At 41.1% G+C, this 24512-nt stretch overlaps 1 protein-coding gene across 5 annotated transcripts in view; it reads left to right on the plus strand.

Annotated features, from left to right (window-relative positions):
- LOC142401809 (rap1 GTPase-activating protein 2-like) overlaps positions 1 to 24512 on the plus strand; it is a 67297-nt gene that overhangs the window by 29061 nt on the left and 13724 nt on the right. For 4 of the 5 annotated variants that reach the window (XM_075487278.1, XM_075487279.1, XM_075487277.1 and 1 more), the window contains 10 exons: positions 3811 to 3895; positions 5960 to 5995; positions 8054 to 8101; positions 12916 to 12948; positions 14066 to 14299; positions 14447 to 14547; positions 21188 to 21266; positions 21364 to 21417; positions 21497 to 21580; positions 22511 to 22611. In XM_075487278.1, the coding sequence (XP_075343393.1) occupies positions 3811 to 3895; positions 5960 to 5995; positions 8054 to 8101; positions 12916 to 12948; positions 14066 to 14299; positions 14447 to 14547; positions 21188 to 21266; positions 21364 to 21417; positions 21497 to 21580; positions 22511 to 22611 (855 nt within the window). The remainder of the gene's footprint in view (positions 1 to 3810; positions 3896 to 5959; positions 5996 to 8053; positions 8102 to 12915; positions 12949 to 14065; positions 14300 to 14446; positions 14548 to 21187; positions 21267 to 21363; positions 21418 to 21496; positions 21581 to 22510; positions 22612 to 24512) is intronic. The other variant, XM_075487280.1, reaches the window with a different exon arrangement.

The following is a 24512-nucleotide window of genomic DNA, read 5'->3' on the forward strand; positions in this document are numbered from 1 at the left end:
CGTATGATTCCAACACGCTGACCGAGTGTTGCTGCCGTCACATTTAACCATCTTCTAACGGCTCCTTCCTGCAGGATACTGCCGGTGATCTGGGTTCAGGAACATATCTGCAGCCTCCTCAGTCGCAGATGTTAGACCTTTAACGTGAGGTCCAATATGTACAGGTTACAGGTTCTGATGGAATCCACCAAGACTTTGGTGAATCTTACAATTCAAGATGTTAAAATCAACTAATTTTCTCCTCATCACTGATGAGAAATCAACCTTAATAGATCATAAACATACTTGTTTTTAAGACTGGCATGGCCTTTTCAGTTAATAACCATCACAATATCCATATTACCATTATTTTCCCATTTCTAATCACTAAAATCAGTGTTACTTAACAAAGATCATGATGAGCAGCTTTGAAGTCTGTTGCTTTTAGCTTTTAGCATTTAGCTTTATTTTAAATGTGCTGCCATATGAATGAAAGTGCCATAACATTTGTTGTGCAAACACACTTTTAACATCAGCATCTTTCTGTAGTTTTTATGTAGAAGCCTCGCTCCACTGTCTGTTTCCTTGAATGACTTGCTGCTATCAGTTGTGTGTTTTGCCTTTTAAGTGATATTTTAGACTGGAACTACTACGCTGAGAAGACAATTCAACTTGGCAGAGTTTACAGATGACTTTGGTTCTGTCGACTCCGCCGTCTGGAAGAACTTTAAAATGAAAATGGCCGAGTAAAAGTTCCGTACCCTTCTCCATGTTTGGTGGATCTGCCGATTACTTTCTTTTCCTGTTCCACAGCAGACAGCAACAGACTTTTACAGAATAAAAGCCTGTGAGCAACAGACTTTTACAAAATAAAAGCCTGTGAGCAGCAGACTTTTACAAAATAAAAGCCTGTGAGCTACAGACTTTTGCAAAATAAAAGCCTGTGAGCAGCAGACTTTTATAAAATGAAAGCCTGTGAGGAACAGACTTTTACAAAATAAAAGCCTGTGAGCGACAGACTTTTACAAAATAAAAGCCTGTGAGCAGCAGACTTTTACAAAATAAAAGCCTGTGAGCAACAGACTTTTACAAAATAAAAGCCTGTGAGCGACAGACTTTTACAATAATAAAAGCCTGTGAGCAACAGACTTTTACAAAATAAAAGCCTGTGAGCGACAGACTTTTACAATAATAAAAGCCTGTGAGCAATAGACTTTTACAAAATAAAAGCCTGTGAGCGACAGACTTTTACAAAATAAAAGCCTGTGAGCAATAGACTTTTACAAAATAAAAGCCTGTGAGCAATAGACTTTTACCAAATAAAAGCCTGTGAGCAACAGACTTTTACAAAATAAAAGCCTGTGAGCGACAGACTTTTACAAAATAAAAGCCTGTGAGCGACAGGCGTCAGATAATAACGAGTTAACCCGCCATCGTATCAACACATTACAGCTAAATGCTGTCACTTCCTCGCTGGGTTTACGCGGTAACATTACTTGGTTAGGGTTAGGCAACGATCATGCTATTGCTACGGTTACCGTTACCACGGCTGCCATCTTTCCTCTGTATGCATTTTTGAAGTCTCTTCACATGTTTGTGTGTATTTTCGTACGTTTCAATGCGTTGAGCTCTTTCGGTGTCTGGAATGATGGATTCTAACCGGATGCTGGAGGTGGAGGCTTTGGTTTTTAGCCCTAAAACAGAAACAAACATAAGATTAAAAAAACAGAGTTCTTACATGTTTGATGTTTTGCTTTTCCTGCTTTTTAGATTTATTACATCATCTTTTATTATTTTATCAGTGAGTTGAATCCTGACTTTTTAGTAGCAGTATTGCATCATCTTTTATCTTGTTTTCTTTCACGGTTTCATGCAACATGCCTTCCTTTGTGTTACACAGTTAAAGAAGGTCATCAGGCTCCCTGCAAACCAAACCTCCAGCCCTCTGGCTGCCCTGCTTTTATCCTGTGGAAATGTCACTCTGGTTAAATTAATAAAAGAAGAAGAAGAGGAGGAGCAGATGGGGTTAGAGGGACGATAGGAGAGGAATCTCGAGAATATTAAGGATTTTTATTTCATAGAATAAAACAGTTTCCAACAATGTAATGAATCATTTTAACTTGAAACAGATGAGTTTCTGTTACTGAAAAGCAGCTTTCATCTGGACGGCTACAACAGTTTGAAGGCAGGATGTTGCAGCATCTTTGAGAAAGTTGCGTCATCTTTACCTTGTTTTTTTTTGTTTGTTTTTTTAAACATATGTTTATTGCACATTTTGTTAATTTACAAACGGTGAACAACATAGAACAAGAAGGTACATACAAAGAAAAAAAGCATAGCAATAAAAATTATTAAAATTCAATTAATAAATAAATAACTGGAAGGAGAAAAAAATAAAAAAATAAAAATAAATAAATAATAATATAAATGTGTGCCTTTACCTTGTTGGTCTTATTTCTACTTTAGAGTTTGTCGTGTCCTGGAAATCAAAAGTTTAAATAAAACCTGAGTTTCACATTTCGGTAGATCTGAATAGAAGAATAGAAAAATACTTTATTCATCCCCCAATGGGGGAAATTCAAATTAGTTAAGTAGCTCAAAAAAAAAAAGATAAATATTTACAATGATTGTATATTAGCAACAACAATAATAATACAAATTCTAATAAAATTACTACTACTAATAATAATAATAATATTTAATGACTAAATAAATAAATTTAGAAAATCAATTAATCAATTGGAGAAGAACTATAGTGAATAGTGGGCGGAGCTTGATCAGGCCACCGAAGCTGACCAATCACTGAAGCCGACCAGGTTAAAGCGTCACCAGGTTTGTGTCGGAAAGGATCAAAAACAGAGCCGGTGATCTCACTTCGACCTTTCCAAAGCCTTCCAGTCTCTGTCGAAGGACGAGTCCCCAACACAGGAGCACAAAGCACCGCTTTAACAGCAAATCTGACAATATCAGGTCATTATAATCAATGTTTCAGGCAAACGTTTCAACTGTTGCATCATCCATTTCCAGCCAAAGATTTAGAGACTTTAGCTCCTAATTATACGAGCATGAATCATCTGTATTCAAGTGAGTCAGCAAGTCTGAACATCTATCAAACCGGGGTTTCTAATGATGGACAAGCCACTGATAATCAAATTCAAATCCTAGTATGACTCATCAATATCTGTCAATATCTATGAAAACAAATCTGTTATTACAATATGAATAAGCAGCTGTTTAACTCTGACCTAACGTTGAAAAAAACAGGTGTGACTCATCAATATCTTTGCTTTGTTTTCAGTGTGAGTCAATAGTTGAGTTTAATCAATACGCATGTTAAACCATGAGTCATCAATATTAAACACGAGTCATCAATATGTGAGTGTGGAAGCTCTGACAGCAAACTGCGATGTGATTGGCTGCCGGCAGCTCCTGCAAAAAGCTTTAGATCCGTGTTCCTGGTGTCGGACACCTGAGGAAACCATGGCAACCACAGAGAGAGCACGTTAACCGGCACGCCTGGTTGGTGCGGTTCATCACCGTGTGTGATGTCATCGCTGCTGACGGATGATCATCATGATGATGTCACGCTCACTCGCACACGCACAGCCGGACTGTGTAGGAAACACGATAAATGTTTGTTTATTGATCAGTGTGATCAGGAGAGGTATCTGATATTGAATTGGCTCTATATGAATGAACTGGATTATTTTATAAATAATTATGATTCCAGTTGGCTTGAATTGGACTTTATTATCTAAGTGCCTTGAGATGACATTTGTTGTATTTGGCGCTATATAAATAAAGATGAATTGATCTCTTCCTTTGTTGCAGCAAACAGGACCTCCTGACCATCGCCCATGTTTCTGTGGCGGACTGCCCGCCCTCGCCCCCCCGCACCGCACCCCCCACCATGAAGGTGACGCACCAGCTTCATCTGCTCCCAATGATTTCTTTCTTTCATTTGTCCGTTCATTCCATTCACAGCTCCGTTTTCTCCACCTATTTATATTCATGTTTTCTTTTTATTTCTCTTAAATTTCTCCATTTCTGTCCCTCTGATTGTGTCGTGGCTTTGCTGCTCACCTATTGGTTGATTATCATGCTGCACAGATCGTGTGTTCGAAACCGCATACTACATACTATATGCTACATGCTACATACTGCATACTGCATACTACATGCTACATACTACATACTACATACTATATGCTACATGCTATATACTGCATACTACCTGCTACATGCTACATGCTGCATACTGCATACTACCTGCTACATGCTACATACTGCATACTACCTGCTACATGCTACATGCTACATACTGCATACTACCTGCTACATGCTATATACTGCATACTACCTGCTACATGCTACATGCTGCATATTGCATACTACCTGCTACATGCTACATACTGCATACTACCTGCTACATGCTACGTACTACATGCTACATAGTACATACTACATGCTACATGCTCCATACTACATGCTACATACTACATACTTCCTGCTACATGCTACATGCTACATACTGCATACTATCTGCTACATACTACATACTTCCTGCTACATGCTACATGCTACATACTGCATACTATCTGCTACATGCTACATACTGCATACTACATGCTACATGCTACATGCTACATACTACATACTACCTTCTACATGCTACATACTGCATACTACCTGCTACATGCTACATACTACATACTTCCTGCTACATGCTACATACTACATGCTACATACTGCATACTACATACTACATACTTCCTGCTACATGCTTTATGCTACATACTACATGCTAAATGCTATATGCTACATACTGCATACTACATACTACATACTACATACTATATACTTCCTGCTACATGCTACATGCTACATACTACATGCTACATACTACATGCTTCCTGCTACAAGCTACATACTACATACAACATACTACATGCTACATGCTATATGCTACATAGTACATTCTACATACTTCCTGCTACATACTTCATACTACATACTCATCGATCAGACAGTATGCAGAGCGTTTACCCACAATGCATTTCGCTCCTGCCCGAGCCGAAATCAGCCGGCCTGAAGCTGATTTCTCTTAAGCTCTAAACTCTGTAAACTTTAGCAACATTTGAAACATTTTCAGGAGAGAAAGTAGTCGTTTAGATCCCCAACGTGTTGAAAACCTGACAAAATACCGGCTATTTACAATTTTGTAAATTCGGCGCTACTAAAGCTAGCCGCAGTGAGCTAACGCACTTCCTGTTATTTTCACAAAATAAAATACCCGTTACCTTTTATCATAGGGAAAGCCATTACCATACAATTGGTGCTTTTGTTTTAAAAACAGGAAGTGAACCTACCCTCGTTGTAGCTAGCTTGAAACTGCCGTTTTGACAGGAAATGACGATCGGCGACGTCACGTTACGTTGCATCTTGGGTAGGTTGAGTATGAGCAGAAACCTCATGATGCATACCCAACATTTAGGAGAATCTAGTATGCATCCGGGAACTTCTGCTTACTCAAACTCGCATACTAACTCAGAAAGTTAGTATGAGTAGTAGGAGAAGTATGCGGTTTGGAACACAGCCCATAGTCACTGATTGGTCTGTTTGAAATACAGCAGTTGTTTATAAAGTTTGAATAAAAACGTACGCTGCATGACAAACTGCATTTAGGCCGTCGTTGTTCTGACAATTAAGGCTGATTTATGGTCGTCTACGGAGACCTTCCCGGAAGTCTGAGGCCCCGCCCCCTCATTTGCATAATGAAACAGAACTGCATAAAGGAATGTAGAAACAAACAAACATGGAAATAAATGCAAAGAGAAAATATATCCATTAAATAATATGATAAGAAATTGAAATGAATAAAAAAATAAATGATTTGGAACAAATAGAAAAATACAGAAATAAACAAAGAAAACAGCTCATAAGAAAACGTTAACACACATCTGTGTCTGTCTGTTTGCAGTCGGCTCACTTCTTCGACATGATGGAGAAGATGGAGGTAAGAAGTGAATTTTAATGCACTCGTCACAGTTTGCTGGGCGTCTCGTCCTGCTGTGGAACTTATTGTGTCTGTTTGTGTGTTGAATAAACAAACAAGCAGGAAATTGTTTTCCAGGCTGGCAATAAAAGTTGATATCATCTTAAAATTAAATGTTTTTATTAAGTTCTGCTCTGAAAAACAAAATAATTCATCCAATATTCAACCAACAGAATGATATTAGTACAGAATATTAATTGTATGAACAAATAAACAGATATTTTGTTTATTATGTCATATTTTTTCACCACTTTATTTATGATGCTACACAAAACTTTACAGATTTTGTGACTTCTAACCTATTAGCATGAGTTAGATTCACAGTGAACATCACCATCAGGGTTATTTACTCTTTTATACTCACATATTTTCTGTAAAGAAGTAAGTGAACCCCCCTTCCTTCCACAAAGTCCGCCATGATTGGTTGTCTCCAGCGGCCCGAAACTCTGCTTACGTCAGAGTCCCGACCCAGTCCTCATTTCTTTCTGTTCCTGGAGCCTTTAAAGTGTCCTGATCAGCAGTTCTGCAGCTTCCTGAAGCTCTCTCAGAGTTTCTCTTTGGACATTTTCTGCTTCTTCCCTCATCTTCAGTCCTCGTACCTGAGCATCTTCAGAGGAATGTGTTTTTTCTTTTTTAAGCCACTTAACTCTGACCTTTCAAGTTAGCAAATAACTACATTTTCATGGTAATATGAAAAAATGAATGGTGACTTAAGCTGACAAAGCATGCTAATGCTAGCTTCAGCTAGCTGGTGATAGCTGGTACTAGCATCAACAGCTTGTTACTGTGCCTCAGACATTTCAGCCATTTCAGCCATTTCAGCGGCTGGTCTTTGTTCACCCTGAGAAGCAGGATTTGAGCATTAATTCATAAAACATTCATCTAAATCATATTTGAACTTCAGTTGATCAGTAAACTGTAAACATATTCAGGATAAGCTGCAATGTTCACGCTCACTGTTTAAATATTTTGGGCCACAAAAAACAGATTTTGTGTTGTTTATTACATGTTTATTCACTATTTCTGTATTGAAGGTGATCTTGTTGTCGCAGCTCCAGTCAGTGATTTTGTTGTGGGATGCTTTACAATTTTCAAAATAATGAAGGATGCACACAGATTTGAAAGCTAAAGTTCTCCATCAGTGTTGGGCAGGAGATGCTAACATGTCCTGAACCTAAACTGTTAGCTTTTGCAGGAGATGCTAACATGTCCTGAACCTAAACCGTTAGCTTGTGCAGGAGATGCTAACATGTCCTGAACCTAAACCGTTAGCTTGTGCAGGAGATGCTAACATGTCCTGAACCTAAACCGTTAGCTTGTGCAGGAGATGCTAACATGTCCTGAACCTAAACCGTTAGCTTGTGCAGGAGATGCTAACATGTCCTGAACCTAAACCGTTAGCTTGTGCAGGAAATGCTAACATGTCCTGAACCTAAACCGTTAGCTTGTGCTGTCCAGCAGCGTTTATTTATTATTTATTTAATTATTTAACTGTGAATTTAGCTGCTGTACGCTTCGTCCCCAGTGGGTCAACTTTAGTAAACATGATGTGATGAGAGAGTGAATGGAGAGTGGACATTCTGAACTCTGTCTGAGTTACTGGTTTTGTGTGAATATGGATATTTTAGCCCTCAAAGTGTGCTGTATGTTGCTATTTATTAGTAATTTAAGCCACTAAATTGGTACTTTGCAGCTTTATGAGCTCTCAAATAATCTGATCTGCTGTTTTCTGTGTTGCATGTGTTTAATAAAGACTGATATGCTCTTTATTTTAGTGAAAACTATAAGAACAGAAGGTTCCTAATTACCATTAACACACACTTTTGTTTATTTTCACCCAGCTCCGTATAAGCCACCAAATGGGAATTAGTATCGATAATTTTTAAACTAGATTTAGCGTTTATCCCAGTTTATTATTGGATGTAATTTGAAAATGAAACTGAATCCTTTCTAAAGTTTCTTGGGGAAACTGGACACAGAGGTTGTTAATAATGTTTTCTCTTCCTGAAACCAATGCAGCAGGTGCCAGAAGTTGCAGAGATGAAGACAATCCCTCAGAGACAGAAGGCATGTCTGTTCATCTGTCCGTGCTCATATCCATCCACGTCACGCTTTATGGCTGCATTTCATTTCCTGTTGGTTCAAAAACCCGAGTCTCATGAGCAGCTCAGTCTATTAATCTGTATTAATCTGTATTAATCTGTATTAATCTGAACAGTCGGTGGCAGCAGCAAACCAACAACCTGCTGCTTGTTGTTGTCAGGTTAGCCTTGGCATGCTAACCTCCAGCCAAGTTAGCTGCTGTGTTTTAGCTTCCTCTACAGTCCCCTGTGACTGTTCGGGGTATTTAGCATTGTTAGCCAGAGATGGGACCAAGTCACACATGTGCAAGGCAGTAATTTTCTCTTGGGCAAGTCAAAGTCAAGTCACCTTATTATTGCAATTTTACCCGCAGAATCTGATCCTAATAAAGTGAAAAGACGAGATAAAAGTAACTCAGTAAACATCATTGGCCGATGTGTCCAACCTGTTTAAAAGTTAAAACAATCATTTGGATTTGCATTGTGCTGATAATCAGTTAAACACATCATGGAATCAAACAGAACAGAAATTACCTCATAAAATGATTTATTGATGGTTTTCAATCTAAACAACTTCTGATTATAGTGTTTAGTATTTCAGTTGCCTTGCAGTTAACAAGAAAAAAGGCAAAGATGTAAAATCATCTGAAAGAACATAAAGAATCAGAAACATCTGTATGTTTCTGTATCATCTGAGACACCAGAGCTCTGAGCAGTTCAACTTCCAACATTCCCTCACAGCGAGGATACAACATTAAACTTTGTTACATTCCACAGATCTGTCTGCAGAGTGTATCAATAAGTCCCTTTTTACTAAGTATTGCACTTGGAAAATATAATATTTGAGAGGGTCCTGTCTGCACTTTTTCTCTGCACAGGACAAAGTGCAGAGAGGATACCCCTATAAAGGATAGACAAGCTACCGACTACCGACAAGGCTAACAGGATAATATTAGCTCATTTGACGAGCACTTACTTGTCAGAATGGATCTTTAAATGACGAACAAAGTTGGAAGTTGTCGTCTGGCTGTCTGAGATGCTGATGCCGCATGTCTTGCACTGAGCTGTTCGTCTTTTACCATCAAAATGGTGATTACGGAAGCCGAAGACAATGGCTGTGTTCGAAACCGCATACTTCTCATACTACTCCTACTAACTTTAACTTTTTTTAAGTTCCCGGATGCATACTAGATTCTCCTAAATGTTGGGTATGCATCATGAGGTTACTACTCGTACTCAAACTACCCAAGATGCAACGTAACGTGACGTCGCCGATCGTCATTTCCTGTCAAAACGGCAGTTTCAAGCTAGCTACAACGAGGGTAGGTTCACTTCCTGTTTTCAAAACAAAAGCACCAATTGTAAGGTAATGGCTTTCCCTATGATAAAAGGCAACGGGTATTTTATTTTGTGAAAATAACCGGAAGCACGTTAGCTCACTGCGGCTAGCTTTAGTAGCGCCGAATTCGTGGGAACAAAATTGTAAACAGCCGGTATTTTGTCAGGTTTTCAACACGTTGGGGATCTAAACGACTACTTTCTCACCTGAAAATGTTTCAAATGTTGCTAAAGTTTACAGAGTTTAGAGCTTAAGAGAAATCAGCTTCAGGCCGGCTGATTTCAGCTCGGGCAGGAGCGAAATGCATTGTGGGTAAACGCTCTGCATACTCTCTGATCGATCAGTATGCAGTATGTAGTATGTAGTATGCAGTATGTAGTATGCAGTATGTAGTATGCAGTATGCAGTATGCAGTATGTAGTACGCAGTATGTAGTATGCAGTATGCAGTATGCAGTATGCAGTATGCAGTATGTAGTATGCAGTATGTAGTATGCAGTATGTAGTATGCAGTATGTAGTATGTAGTATGCAGTATGTAGTATGCAGTATGCAGTGTGTAGTATGCAGTATGCAGTATGCAGTATGCAGTATGTAGTATGTAGTATGCAGTATGTAGTATGCAGTATGCAGTGTGTAGTATGTAGTATGCAGTATGTAGTATGCAGTGTGTAGTATGTAGTATGCAGTATGCAGTATGTAGTATGCAGTATGCAGTATGTAGTATGCAGTATGTAGTATGCAGTATGCAGTATGCAGTATGTAGTATGCAGTATGCAGTATGTAGTATGCAGTATGTAGTATGCAGTATGTAGTATGTAGTATGCAGTGTGTAGTATGCAGTATGCAGTGTGCAGTATATAGTATGCAGTATGCAGTATGCAGTATGTAGTATGCAGTATGTAGTATGCAGTATGCAGTATGCAGTATGTAGTATGCAGTATGCAGTATGTAGTATGCAGTATGCAGTATGCAGTATGTAGTATGCAGTATGTAGTATGCAGTATGTAGTATGCAGTATGCAGTATGCAGTATGCAGTATGTAGTATGCAGTATGCAGTATGTAGTATGCAGTATGTAGTATGCAGTATGTAGTATGTAGTATGCAGTGTGTAGTATGCAGTATGCAGTGTGCAGTATATAGTATGCAGTATGCAGTATGCAGTATGCAGTATGTAGTATGCAGTATGCAGTATGTAGTATGCAGTATGTAGTATGTAGTATGCAGTATGCAGTATGTAGTATGCAGTATGCAGTATGCAGTATGTAGTATGCAGTATGCAGTATGTAGTATGCAGTATGTAGTATGCAGTATGCAGTATGCAGTATGCAGTATGTAGTATGCAGTATGCAGTATGTAGTATGCAGTATGTAGTATGCAGTATGTAGTATGTAGTATGCAGTGTGTAGTATGCAGTATGCAGTGTGCAGTATATAGTATGCAGTATGCAGTATGCAGTATGCAGTATGTAGTATGCAGTATGCAGTATGCAGTATGCAGTATGTAGTATGCAGTATGTAGTATGCAGTATGCAGTATGTAGTATGCAGTATGTAGTATGTAGTATGTAGTATGTAGTATGTAGTAGGCGATTTCGAACACAGCCAATGACTCTCGGTGCCCCTCCCGCTGACATGTTGATGTTGATGACGGTATGTAGAGAGGGCATGACTGACTGACAGGGTAGGGATCCAATCAGGACGCCATTCTCAGCCTGCGCTCCTACCGGGTAATCCATGTTATTTTTTAAATTAATTTATTCATTTTATATTCAAACTGAAAACATGAACTGAATAACACTCAAGTCATTCAAGTCATCGTGTCTCAAGTCAAGTGCCGAGTCTTTAACTTCCAAGTCCGAGTCGAGTCTCGAGTCTTGTCAAGTCACAAGTCATCAAAACAGCGACTCGAGTCCCCGTCTCTGTTGTTCGCTAATACTCCAAACCACGGGGAGTAGAAATGCCCAGTTTAAAGCTGTGAAATGTTTGGAGAACAGTACGGTTCAACACTTCATATCAACCCATCAGTCACTGCGACCCACTGAGTAACAAACAGTTTGTTAAACAGTTTACACGTTTCTTGTAATTTGGTCTTTTTTTCAATGTGATCAAAGAAGAAAAGAGGCTACGTCAACCCTTTAATGTCCTTTGGAAGAAAAGCTAGCAAGTATTAGGCTATCAGCAAGCTAAGCTACCGTTGGTTTGGCTAGTTTAGCTGTTGAACTGTTAGCTTTCAGTTCTAAACTGACGACAACTGTAGTGACAAGATATCTCAGGTGATGTGTTAGCAGCATAATGCTTCGTTAGCTTCAGCCGTGATGTTGCAGGGTGTTCCAAATAGAGAGATTTGGTTAAGGGAAGGCAAACTGAGGTAAACTGGCTTTAATTGTCTTAATTATTTACAGATTTTCATTTGTTTTTGCTCTTTATAAATGTGACTACTGATTACTCTTTGGAAATATGTTCAGCTGCTGCCGGTGGATCTGAAATCTTTACTCAGTAGCTACAGTTTTGCGCGTCCCTCCAATATGCAGAGTTCTGTTCTTCCTGATTACTTGATGATGTAATAATAGGTTTATTCCATATTTATGAAGGGAAATCTAAATCTAAGCACCCCATAGTTTAAATAAGCCCACTTCTGCCGGCTGCGCAGATGTGATTAACGGGTACAAACATTGTTTATCTGAAATATTTTCTACATTAATAACCACATTTATTAATGTTACGTAACCGGTACCTTGGCTTTACAGATCTGTTGCCCTCCATTTCACATCGGGTAGTGAGACGGAGAACTATTCATGTTCACTGTGGAACAGAAAGCAGTCCATCGGGTCAGTAGCCTCGGTGTGTTAATCTTTAGCCTCTCCATGCTAATGGCCAACCGAGTCGTAGATAATCCTTGGGTAGCTAACTCAAAAGCATGAGCAGGTTTAATGAGGATTCACCTTATCGTGAGCTTCTTATTGACCAGATCAGGACCCGGATAAGGGTTTATTTCCACTGACAACTACGCAATTGTTCCAACTTTGTCCCTTTTACTTTGGAACATCACCCCAGCTTGAGTCTTTAAGGCTGGTTGTCCTTCAAAGACCCTCCAAAAGTTGTTTCCCCAACAGTAGCACGACCCCCCCCCCCACCATGTATGTTTGTGTGTGGATGCTGAATTTCCTCATGTTTACCAGCATCTTTCATTTTCATTCATGTCCAACACAGAGACTTTTCCTAATGAGTTCATCTGCAGATGTTTTTCATTGAATTGTTTGTTTCGAATACAAAACATATAAAAAATAACATTTGACTGTCCTCCAAACAGTTGGTTAGTGATGTTCAACAAAGAAAGCATTTGTATTTTTCTCCATAAAACTCAAACAAAATGTCTAAATAGTATCTCTGTTGAGTTATTGATCAGCTGTCTGTAGGATTCAGTTCATCCTTTCCTTTTCTGACTTCTCCATCTCTTCCAGGATGACTACATTCCTTATCCCAGGATTGAGGAGGTGAGACACACAAAAATCTTTTTATTTTTATTATTTATTTTATTTTATTTTATTTTTTTATTTTTATTTTTATTTTTATTTTTTTTAAATTTTTTAATTTTTTTAGACACACAAACATCTTTTTTTATTTATTTTATTTTATTTTAATTTATTTTATTTTATTTTATTTTATTTTTTTTATTTTTTTATTTTATTTTTTTTTAAATTTTTTATTTTATTTAGACACACAAACATCTTAACATGATTGATGAATCTGAGTCACATGAGCTCAGCATTATCTCAGAGGACGGGACGTCTAATAACCGTTGATGAATCACTATATGAGGTGTCTGTAATTAGGATTAATCGAGTCAGTTTCTTCCTGCAGGAATCTGTTTTAGTTGTTTTATAATGTGTTGATATTAGTCATTGGGCCTCATGCAAGAACATTTTCGTATTTTTATTCTAAATTTCTCACTTTTTTCATACGAAAGTCTCGTATGAACACACCACGTCAGATTCAACAAACGCTCGTAACTTTGGAAAAAAGTCTGTAAACGACCTGCGTAAATGATGAATGCCACCCGTGCGTATTTAAGTGCACGAGGATGGTAGATTTGCATACTCCACACCCAAAATGATACCATATTAGGCTGTGCTTCCTCGCTCCTGTGCCAGGAAGTGTTGAGTCATGAGAATGGCATCAAGGCAACAGACTTTTACAAAATAAAAGCCTGTGAGTGACAGACTTTTACAAAATAAAAGCCTGTGAGCAGCAGACTTTTAGAATAATAATAAAAGCTGCATTAATGCGTGATAAAATATTTATCGGCGTTTAATAATTAACAAGTTAACACGATAATAACGAGTTAACTCGCCCAGCTCTAATATATATATATATATATATATATATATATATATATATATATATATATATATATATATATACATATATATATATATATATATATATATATATATATAGTATGAAGTGAGCATGTGGAGTACGGAGTATCTGTCCTTATACAATATCACCAAAACAATGGATCGAACATCAAAGAGACGAAAGCTGCTTACAGACGGGTTAAGTGGGACGCGATGTCCTCAGAAGTGATGGAAACACCGGTGTGTATTGCAGGTGCTGGAGAGGGGGGGGCCGTACCCTCAGGTCATCCTGCCTCAGTTCGGAGGTTACTGGATCGAGGATCCCGAGGCTCCACCTTCTCCTGTGCCTCCTCCCAGAGGTGAGGAGGAGGACGGGGGAGGCCTGGGAAGGAGAGAAGAGGAAGAAACTGCCCCGGGGCATTATGGGTACCAGCTGCAGGAGATGAACGAGGCTGCGCGGGCCTACAGGAAGCACTTCCTGGGCAGGGTGAGGTTTGGCGTGTTTCAGCAGACGTAGAATCGTGCTTTACTCTCAGTGTTTCTTGTATTCTGGATCTTTGTTTGTGACGTGTCTTTGACGTGTCTTTGACGTGTCTTTGACGTGTCTTTGACGTGTCTTCGACGTGTCTCTCAGGAGCATTTGAACTTCTGCTCGGCCAGCAGTTTGGGAAACCTGCTGCTGTCTGTGAGACACGAGGAGGAGCAGGAGCAGGAGCACCTGCACGTCATCATCAGGTACACCTGCGTCCAGCTGAACCTGCACTGCATCCCCCCGCCTGCAGGGGGCGACAGCAAAAAACACGCGGATTTGTGTAGAAGTCGGTAAACGTTTTGTCAGTGAGCTCATCGTCGGAGGTGGGTAGAGCAGCCAAAAACTGTACTCAAGAATAATATGACTCAAGTAAAAGTAAAAAGTAGTCATCCAAATAATTACTTGAGTAAGAGTAAAAAAGTTCTCGGTGAAAAAACTACTCAAGTACTGAGTAACTGTTGAGTAACGTCTGATTTATTTGTTAACACAAGCATTCAATCAGACAGACAAAAATACTAAATAATCATCTTTAGGCAGATTAGAGTTCATCCAATTGATAAAATAAATTAAAATTAATTAATTAATTACAAAATAAGCTTAAATTAAAATAATCCAGGTAAATTCAAGAACTTCAATAAAAAATAAAAGAGACTTAGGAAATGTTTAAAACATATGTAACCCATATGTAACCTAAAAAACAAACATTCACCTATCCATGGGGGGAAAAACGAGTTTAGGAAACTTAGCGCTACATGTTTCCTCAAGTTAGATGTTGAGTTTCTGCTGAAATGTGCGTTTGTTTTGGTTGACACAGAAGACACATAATGTAGCTGCTGTTTCTCACTCTTTGTAAGGTAAACATGCTTTCAGTATGAGGCCTCGTCTGCGTCTTCATTTCCCACCGTTGGTTCTGACATTTTTCATCTGTTTCTTTCTTTGTTTGCTACGACTGCTAATGCTAAAGCTAACCCGTCCCGCCGCTGAGATCGAGTACGGTCACGTGACCAGACCGCACGGCTGCGTCTGATTGGTGGAACACAGTCAGGTGGCAGAGCCTTTGGCGGAAGTCTCTCTCTCTGTCAGAATAAAACATTAAAATGAGGCGTACGCGGGGGATAAAAATAATGAGGCGTAGAATACCAAAGAGGTAAGAAGAAAAGTAACCAGCTCATTGTAGCCTAATGTAGCGGAGTAGGAGGACAGTTTCTGCTGCACACATCTACTCAAGGAAAAGTAAAAAGTATAGAGATTTAAAACTCCTAGAAGTATAATTATTTAAAAAACTTACTCACATAAATGTAACTCGTTACTACCCACCTCTGCTCATCATTCAGATATAATTCATCCGTTTTGTGAACGCTCCCATTTTTAGTCATTTACAAAAACCAATGAGTCACGTGACAACATGCAAATATTGGTTGGTGAACTGCAACGAGCAAACTCTGGATCCAGATAAGTCTGGAAGTTTTCTAAAACGAAATAAAAACCTTAAGTTCTGTAAGTTTTAAATAAAGTTTGAACCTTTATCGAACAGATACGAGTCCAGACGAACGATCTTCAGCATCTTCACCGAAGCATCAACACTCGGTAAAAGGTTCCTTTAAATCCTTCAGGAACTGATTTGTCCCCTTTTCTTTTCACGATTGCAATCTCAATCACCTCCAGCTGAACATCTCAGAAACTGAGAAGATGGTGATTGATTTTCAGATGAAGAGATCCACACTGGTTCCAGGTTAGTTCCAGCTGGACTGAACCAACCACAGGATGGTCACCCTGATGGCAGCATCTGTCTCTCCAGAACTCCAGCATCCACCTTTGCATCAGTGGCACCTTCCAGAGATGGGGACTCGAGTCGCTGTTTTGATGACCTGTGACTTGACTTGACAAAAAATAAAAGACTTGAGACTCGACTCGGACTTGGAAGTTAAAGACTCGGCACTTGACTTGAGTGTTATTCAGTTCATGTTTTCAGTTTGAATATAAAATTAATAAATAAATTAAAAAAACAACATGGATTACCCGGTAGGAGCGCAGGCTGAGAATGGCGTCCTGATTGGATCCCTACCCTGTCAGTCAGCCATGCCCTCTCTACATACCTTAGTGTTTATGGGAGAGAATAAACTCATATCAGATATGCATCAACATGTCAGCGGGACTGAGAGTCGTTGTCTTCGGCTTTCGTAATTACTGTTTTGACGGCAAAAGACGAACAGCACAGTGCAAGACATGCGGCATCAACATCTCAGACAGCCAGACGACAACTTCCAACTTTGTTCGTCATTTGAAGATCCATTCTGACCAGTAAGTGCTCGTCAAATTAGCTAATATTAGCCTATTAGCCTAGTCGGTAGTTGGCTAACGTTAGCTTGATTTGATACAGGGTGGACAGGTTGGACACATTGGCCAATGATGTTTACTGACCGTTACTTATATCTTTGTGTTTTCACTTTATTAAGATCAGATTCTGCAGGAAAAAATTGCAATAATAAGGTGACTTTGACTTTGACTTGACCAAGAAAAAATTACTTGGGACTTGAAAACTAAGACTTGAGACTTGCACATGTGTGACTTGATCCCATCAGTGGCACCTTCACACAGATGAAGCCCTCCCTGCCACGGACCCTGATGCCCCCCCCCCCTCCAGAAAACTTCAGAAAACTCAAAGAAAACTCAAGAAACTCAAAGAAAACTCGAGAAACTCAAAGAAAACTCCAGAAAACTCCAGAAAACTCAAAGAAAACTCCAGAAAACTCAAAGAAAACTCCAGAAAACTCAAAGAAAACTCAAGAAACTCAAAGAAAACTCCAGAAACTCAAAGAAAACTCCAGAAAACTCAAAGAAAACTCAAAGAAAACTCAAAGAAAACTCCAAAACTCGAAGAAAACTCCAGAAAACTCAAAGAAAACTCAAAGAAAACTCCAAAACTCGAAGAAAACTCCAGAGAACTCAAAGAAAACTCAAAGAAAACTCAAAGAAAACTCCAGAAAACTTCAGAAAACTCAAAGAAAACTCCAGAAACTCAAAGAAAACTCAAAGAAAACTCCAGAACTCAAAGAAAACTCCAGAAAACTCAAAGAAAACTCCAGAAAACTCCAGAAAACTCAAAGAAAACTCAAAGAAAACTCCAGAACTCAAAGAAAACTCCAGAAAACTCAAAGAAAACTCAAAGAAAACTCCAGAACTCAAAGAAAACTCCAGAAAACTAAAAGAAAACTCAAAGAAAACTCCAGAAAACTCAAAGAAAACTCCAGAAAAATCAAAGAAAACACAAAGAAAACTCAAAGAAAGCTCCAGAAAAATCAAAGAAAACGAAAGTTACGTATGTAACTACGGTTCTATGAATCCTGGATGACCGCCAGAGGCGGTGCTTTCAAACACTGAATGATACATCTCGCGCATGCGCAGGTCGAGTGTTTATACCAACAACGTCACTCGTGACCCCCTGCTGACCCCGGAGAGCCTATATCTTCCGGCAACATCAGCAGGTCGGTTCCTACAGAATCTTCTCGCGAGTACACGAGGATTCTGAGTGACAGAACGCTCTGGCGGTCATCCAGGATTCATAGAACCGTAGTTACATACGTAACTTTCGTTCTATTTCATCCTTACTGACCGCCAGAGGCGGTGCTTTCAAGCACTGGATGACTAATACCAGAAAAGTCACGAGGAATCCAGCACCTACTCAGCTGCTGGGAAAAAAAGCCGACGGTCGGCCCCGTGGCCTCAGCGTCGGGCCCCCCAACCTCTAGAGGCTCCAAGGGCACGACAGGCAGTACGTGAGACCTGAGGTTGCCCAGGGGGCAGTCGCTCAGGCGCCCGAAAGGATTGCGCCTGCCGCTGAGCAGGCTGTGGGCGTGAGTACTGGGGCTGAGTGGGTGCCGTGCTGCGGGGCAGCTGGACACCCCCTAGGGTTGCCAGGCGGCAGCACGCTTCTGTGAAGCTCAGACAGCTGCTGTCGGGTCTTCCCAGCTTGGACCGTGCGCTCGAGGGCTTCCAGAGCCGCGGAACCAAACAGCTCCCCCGGTTCCACCGGAACACTGCGGAGGGTTCTCCTGCAGGCCTCCGAGAGAGGGGACTGCGCCAACCAAACCTGGCGGCGAGCCTGAACGAGAGTTTCCATTACTCGTCCCAACTCCCTAGACATCAGTGCAAAGGCCTGTAGAGAGGCGTCAGTAACACTGTGGACAGAAGTGTCCAGCTCGGTCTCCTGCAGGGATGATGACAGGGCGAGCAGCAGGTGGGACATGGAATTACCCATGCGAGCCATGCGTGCCCCCGCCTCATAGGCCTTCGACAGCAAATCATCCGTAACCCGGCACTGGGGGCGAGGACACCTCGCCTCCTGTCTCAGAGCCTCATCGGGTGAGACGATCAGGGCGGCTATAGTGGGCTCAACCGCTGGCATGCGGTCCAGGCCAAACTTGGATGCGTCCTGCATGGCTGCCAGGGTCCGAGCATCAGCTGTCGGACGGGCAGGGGCCCTAGGGTCCCTCCAGAATGTCTGTAATTCCCTCAGATACTCTTCTGATGGAGGTACAGTTAGTTCAGCAGGGGTTGAGGAGCGCCTGAAAAAGGCACTGGCCGAAGCTGGCTGAGCCTGCGGCACGTCCAGCTGCAGCCTGGCTAGAGCCGTACGAATGGCGGCTCCCACAGAGCCGTCCTCACTACCACCCGCAGAGCTATGGGCTGAAGAAAGGGAGCCCGCTGCAGAGGGACGGGAGGCTTCGTCTCCCAGGAGCACGTCCGAAGCGTAGTCCTGAAACATAGTAGCCGAAGCTGCTATGGAAAACGCATCCTCCTCCGGACCGAAGGAGGCCGTTGGAGGAACAAGGGCACCTGGCAGGGTTGCTCCAGCCCCAGGCTGGAGAGCCAGGAGGAGGGATTTCATGCTGTCAAGCTCCGCTGTCAGCTGATCCACTCTGGAAGTAAGCCCGGACCCCTTGGCCCTCTTCCCGGAGGTGGGGCCTGCAGTCTCAGCAGGCCGACGCCGTGGTCTGCTAGACCGAGACGGGGCCAGCCGCTGGTCAGGGGTCAACTGGGGAGACAAGGGAGGGCCCAACAGGCGCTCTACCTCGGCCAGCCTTGCAGCCCTGACAGCATGAGGCAAGATGCCACAATTCATGCAGGACTCGTCTGAGAGACCCTGCCTCAGATGTCCGAGGCCGAGGCACGAAGGACACAGATCATGGCCATCCTCAAGCTGTAGAGGAGCCATACAGGCCGAGCAGGAGTGGTTGTGATCCATGTCGGGACCACCTCTAGCTCTATATATATATATATATATACACACAGTATATTTGACGATAGTACGTATTTACTAATTCTTATTTATATATTTCTTCTTCTTAGTTATAGATGAATGCTGGGAGCAGGAGCCGCAAACGGTGCCTTCACCGACAACCACTATAGGCCACCTGTGCTGGGAGCGGGGGGCGCACACGCCGCCTTACACCAGGAGAGGGGCAGAACAATAGCAGCAACAAAATCAAAGAACCGGCACAACCGAGTTGGCCGCTTTAACATAGGCAGGTCACAGATGCTGGGAGAGGGCTAGCCTTCGCCGACAACGTAACTATAAACAGACTGTTACTCACGTGCGGCGCACAGCACCGGGAGAAGGAGCGAGCACGCTGCCTAGACCGGCGCTTGTAACAGCTGGCAGTACACTTCATCAGCCGAGGAAAAAAAAGGTTACAGACCTCTCGGCAGTTCATTGCGGTCTCTGAAGGGCGAGCAGCTCGCAGCCTCGACGGGACGTCGCAAGACCACCAGCAGCGAACGATGAAGTAAGAAATAGTTTTGGAATTCGTCTCATATGCAGACGCGGAAATACCTTGCGCAGCGAGAAGATGAAAAAGGACTGACCTGCTGATGTTGCCGGAAGATATAGGCTCTCCGGGGTCAGCAGGGGGTCACGAGTGACGTTGTTGGTATAAACACTCGACCTGCGCATGCGCGAGATGTATCATTCAGTGCTTGAAAGCACCGCCTCTGGCGGTCAGTAAGGATGAAATAGAACTCAAAGAAAACTCCAGAAAACTCCAGAAAACTCAAAGAAAACTCCAGAACTCAAAGAAAACTCCAGAAAACTCAAAGAAAACTCAAAGAAAACTCCAGAAACTCAAAGAAAACTCAAAGAAAACTGACTCCCCAGACTCCCTGAATCTTTCCTCAATATTCTGCTCTGTAGATGCTGAAAGACCAAAGTTCTTTTCCTGATCTTTTCCTGAGAAACATTTGCTGAACTTATTGATGGTTCTCTGATGGCGTTTGGCCCAAAGCGGTGAGCCCCGACCCGTCCTTGTTGGAGAGGCTGGACCTTTGGTGGATGCTGCTGTTATACCCCATCCTGACACCCTCACCTGTCAGCAGGCGACCTGCCGGTTGGAGAAGCTTCCAGAACATCTTTCACTGAGTGTTGCTGCTTCAGGTTCTGGATTTACGATGAAACTGTTCAGTGAAGAGGCTGAAAATCATTTCTTTGGACTTTTGTCTGTTAAATAAAGGTTTAAACGGAGGTTCAGATGCACAGAAACCAACCAGGTGAACGTTTAGAAATAAATAATAAATCTTTATGGTTTTTGTTAAACAAAAAAAGATATTAGAAGATGTTCGTGAAGCCTCAGCTTCAGTTATTATCTAAGAAAACAAACAGTTCAGGCATCAGCTGTGAGTAAAGTTACAGACTCTGAATCCTTCAAATATCTATGAATGTTACAGTCCAGTTCAGCTCGTTTCTCAGGCGTGAGCCCAGTCATTTAAACATGTAATATCCTGCATGTGTGTTTGTGTTTCAGTGAACAGGTTCAGGTTCAGTTTGAGGTTCGACTCTTTTGGTTTCAGGTCTCGGATGAAAAGCGTCTATCACAGATTGTCCCTGACGGAGCTGCCGGACATCCCGAGCGTACCAGAGCTGGCCAAGGTGCACACTCATCTAACGGTTCATTCCAACAGGAAGATGTGGTGAAACAAAGATTTAACTTCAGCTAACCTTTGTGTGTGTGATGTTTCTCCTGAAGCTGCTGTGTGATGAAGCAGCAGGACTGAGGTTCAGTCCCGTCCTCTACCCCAAGGTGAGCTCGGAAAACTTCAGTTTCCTCCGCTGAACAGCAGACCACATTGGACTGATTTCGTCTGTCTGTGTGTGTCCAGGCGTCTCAGCTGATTGTCAACTACGATGAACATGAGGTGAACAACACCTTTAAGTTCGGGGTCGTCTACCAGAGATTTGGACAGGTACGAATCTTCAGTGTGTTTACGAACGCTTCTTCAGAAGATAGAAACTCCTTCTTGCTGTTCCTGGGAGCATATATCAGGGCGTCTGAGGTGTAAAACTCCTTCTTCCTGTTCCTGGGAGCATATATCAGGGCGTCTGAGGTGTAAAACTCCTTCTTCCTGTTCCTGGGAGCATATATCAGGGCGTCTGAGGTGTAAAACTCCTTCTTCCTGTTCCTGGGAGCATATATCAGGGCGTCTGAGGTGTAAAACTCCTTCTTCCTGTTCCTGGGAGCATATATCAGGGCGTCTGAGGTGTAAAACTCCTTCTTCCTGTTCCTGGGAGCATATATCAGGGCGTCTGAGGGGTAAAACTCCTTCTTCCTGTTCCTGGGAGCATATATCAGGGCGTCTGAGGTGTAAAACTCCTTCTTCCTGTTCCTATAGGAGCATATATCAGGGCGTCTGAGGTGTAAAACTCCTTCTCTCTGTTCCTGGGAGCATATATCAGGGCGTCTGAAGTGTAAAACTCCTTCTTCCTGTTCCTATAGGAGCATATATCAGGGCGTCTGCGGTCACCAGCAGGTGTTAAACTCCCCAGAAACACAACCCTGGTATTTATGTAGTTCTCCTTTGTTTAAACACAACACCGGTCCTCTCCTCACTCTCGGTGTGCTAACGTTACATTATCGGCATGTTTAATGTGGTCAATATATCCAGGAGGTTAACAGACTAAGAGGTGTTAAACAGGGCTGAGGGCAGGTAATTAGACCAAAGTCGGTCTCAAACATCTCAATGAGACCTCAGAAAACTGTCAGAATGTTAAAAGAGCAGAAAATGTCCCCTTTAAGGTGTTTCTGAGAAGCGCAGTAAAGGCCTCCCGACATCAGGGGGCGCTAACACAGGATGTCTGTAGCTGTGAGTCTGATGAGTCTCTCACCTGTCCGGCAGGTGTCTGAGGAGGAGCTGTTCACCAACAACGAGGAGACGCCAGCTTTCACAGAGTTCCTGCAGCTGCTTGGAGACACAGTGGAGCTGCAGGACTTTAAGGGGTGAGAGTCTCCTGGTTCACCCTTGAAGGCTGTGTTCGAAACCGTATACTGCATACTACATACTGCATACTGCATACTACATACTACATACTACATACTACATACTACATACTACATACTGCATACTGCATACTACATACTACATACTACATACAACATACTACATATTACATACTGCATACTACATACTACATACTACATACTACATACTGCATACTGCATACTACATACTACATACTACATACTGCATACTACATACTGCATACTACATACTACATACTACATACTGCATACTGCATACTACATACTACATACAACATACTACATATTACATACTGCATACTACATACTACATACTACATACTGCATACTACATACTACATACTACATACTGCATACTACATACTACATACTACATACTGCATACTACATACTGCATACTACATACTACATACTGCATACTACATACTACATACTGAATACTACATACTACATACTGAATACTGCATACTACATACTGCATACTGCATACTGCATACTATATACTACATACTGAATACTGCATACTACATACTGCATACTACATACTACATACTGCATACTACATACTGCATACCACATACTGCATACTGCATACTACATACTGAATACTACATACTGAATACTGCATACTACATACTGCATACTGCATACTATATACTACATACTGAATACTGCATACTACATACTACATACTGCATACTACATACTACATACTGCATACTACATACTACATACTGAATACTGCATACTACATACTGCATACTGCATACTATATACTACATACTGAATACTGCATACTACATACTACATACTGCATACTACATACTACATACTGCATACTACATACTACATACTGAATACTACATACTACATACTGAATACTGCATACTACATACTGCATACTGCATACTATATACTACATACTGAATACTGCATACTACATACTGCATACTGCATACTACATACTACATACTGCATACTACATACTACATACTGAATACTACATACATACTACATACTGCATACTACATACTGCATACTGCATACTATATACTACATACTGAATACTGCATACTACATACTGCATACTACATACTACATACTACATACTGCATACTACATACTACATACTGCATACTACATACTACATACTGAATACTACATACTACATACTGAATACTGCATACTACATACTGCATACTGCATACTATATACTACATACTGAATACTGCATACTACATACTGCATACTACACACTACATACTACATACTACATACTGCATACTACATACTACATACTACATACTGCATACTACATACTACATACTACATACTGCATACTACATACTGCATACTGCATACTACATACTACATACTGCATACTACATACTACATACTGCATACTACATACTACATACTGCATACTACATACTACATACTGCATACTACATACTACATACAACATACTACATACTACATACTGCATACTACATACTACATACTGCATACTGCATACTACATACTACATACTACATACAACATACTACATACTACATACTGCATACTACATACTACATACTGCATACTACATACTACATACTGCATACTGCATACTACATACTGCATACTGCATACTACATACTACATACTGCATACTACAGACTGCATACTACATACTACATACTACATACAACATACTACATACTGCATACTACATACTGCATACTGCATACTAGATACTACATACTACATACAACATACTGCATACTACATACTACATACTGCATACTACATACTACATACTACATACTGCATACTACAGACTGCATACTACATACTACATACAACATACAACATAC

Source organism: Odontesthes bonariensis, chromosome 16, assembly GCF_027942865.1.
Source record: "Odontesthes bonariensis isolate fOdoBon6 chromosome 16, fOdoBon6.hap1, whole genome shotgun sequence".
Classification (NCBI taxonomy): Eukaryota; Metazoa; Chordata; class Actinopteri; order Atheriniformes; family Atherinopsidae; genus Odontesthes; species Odontesthes bonariensis.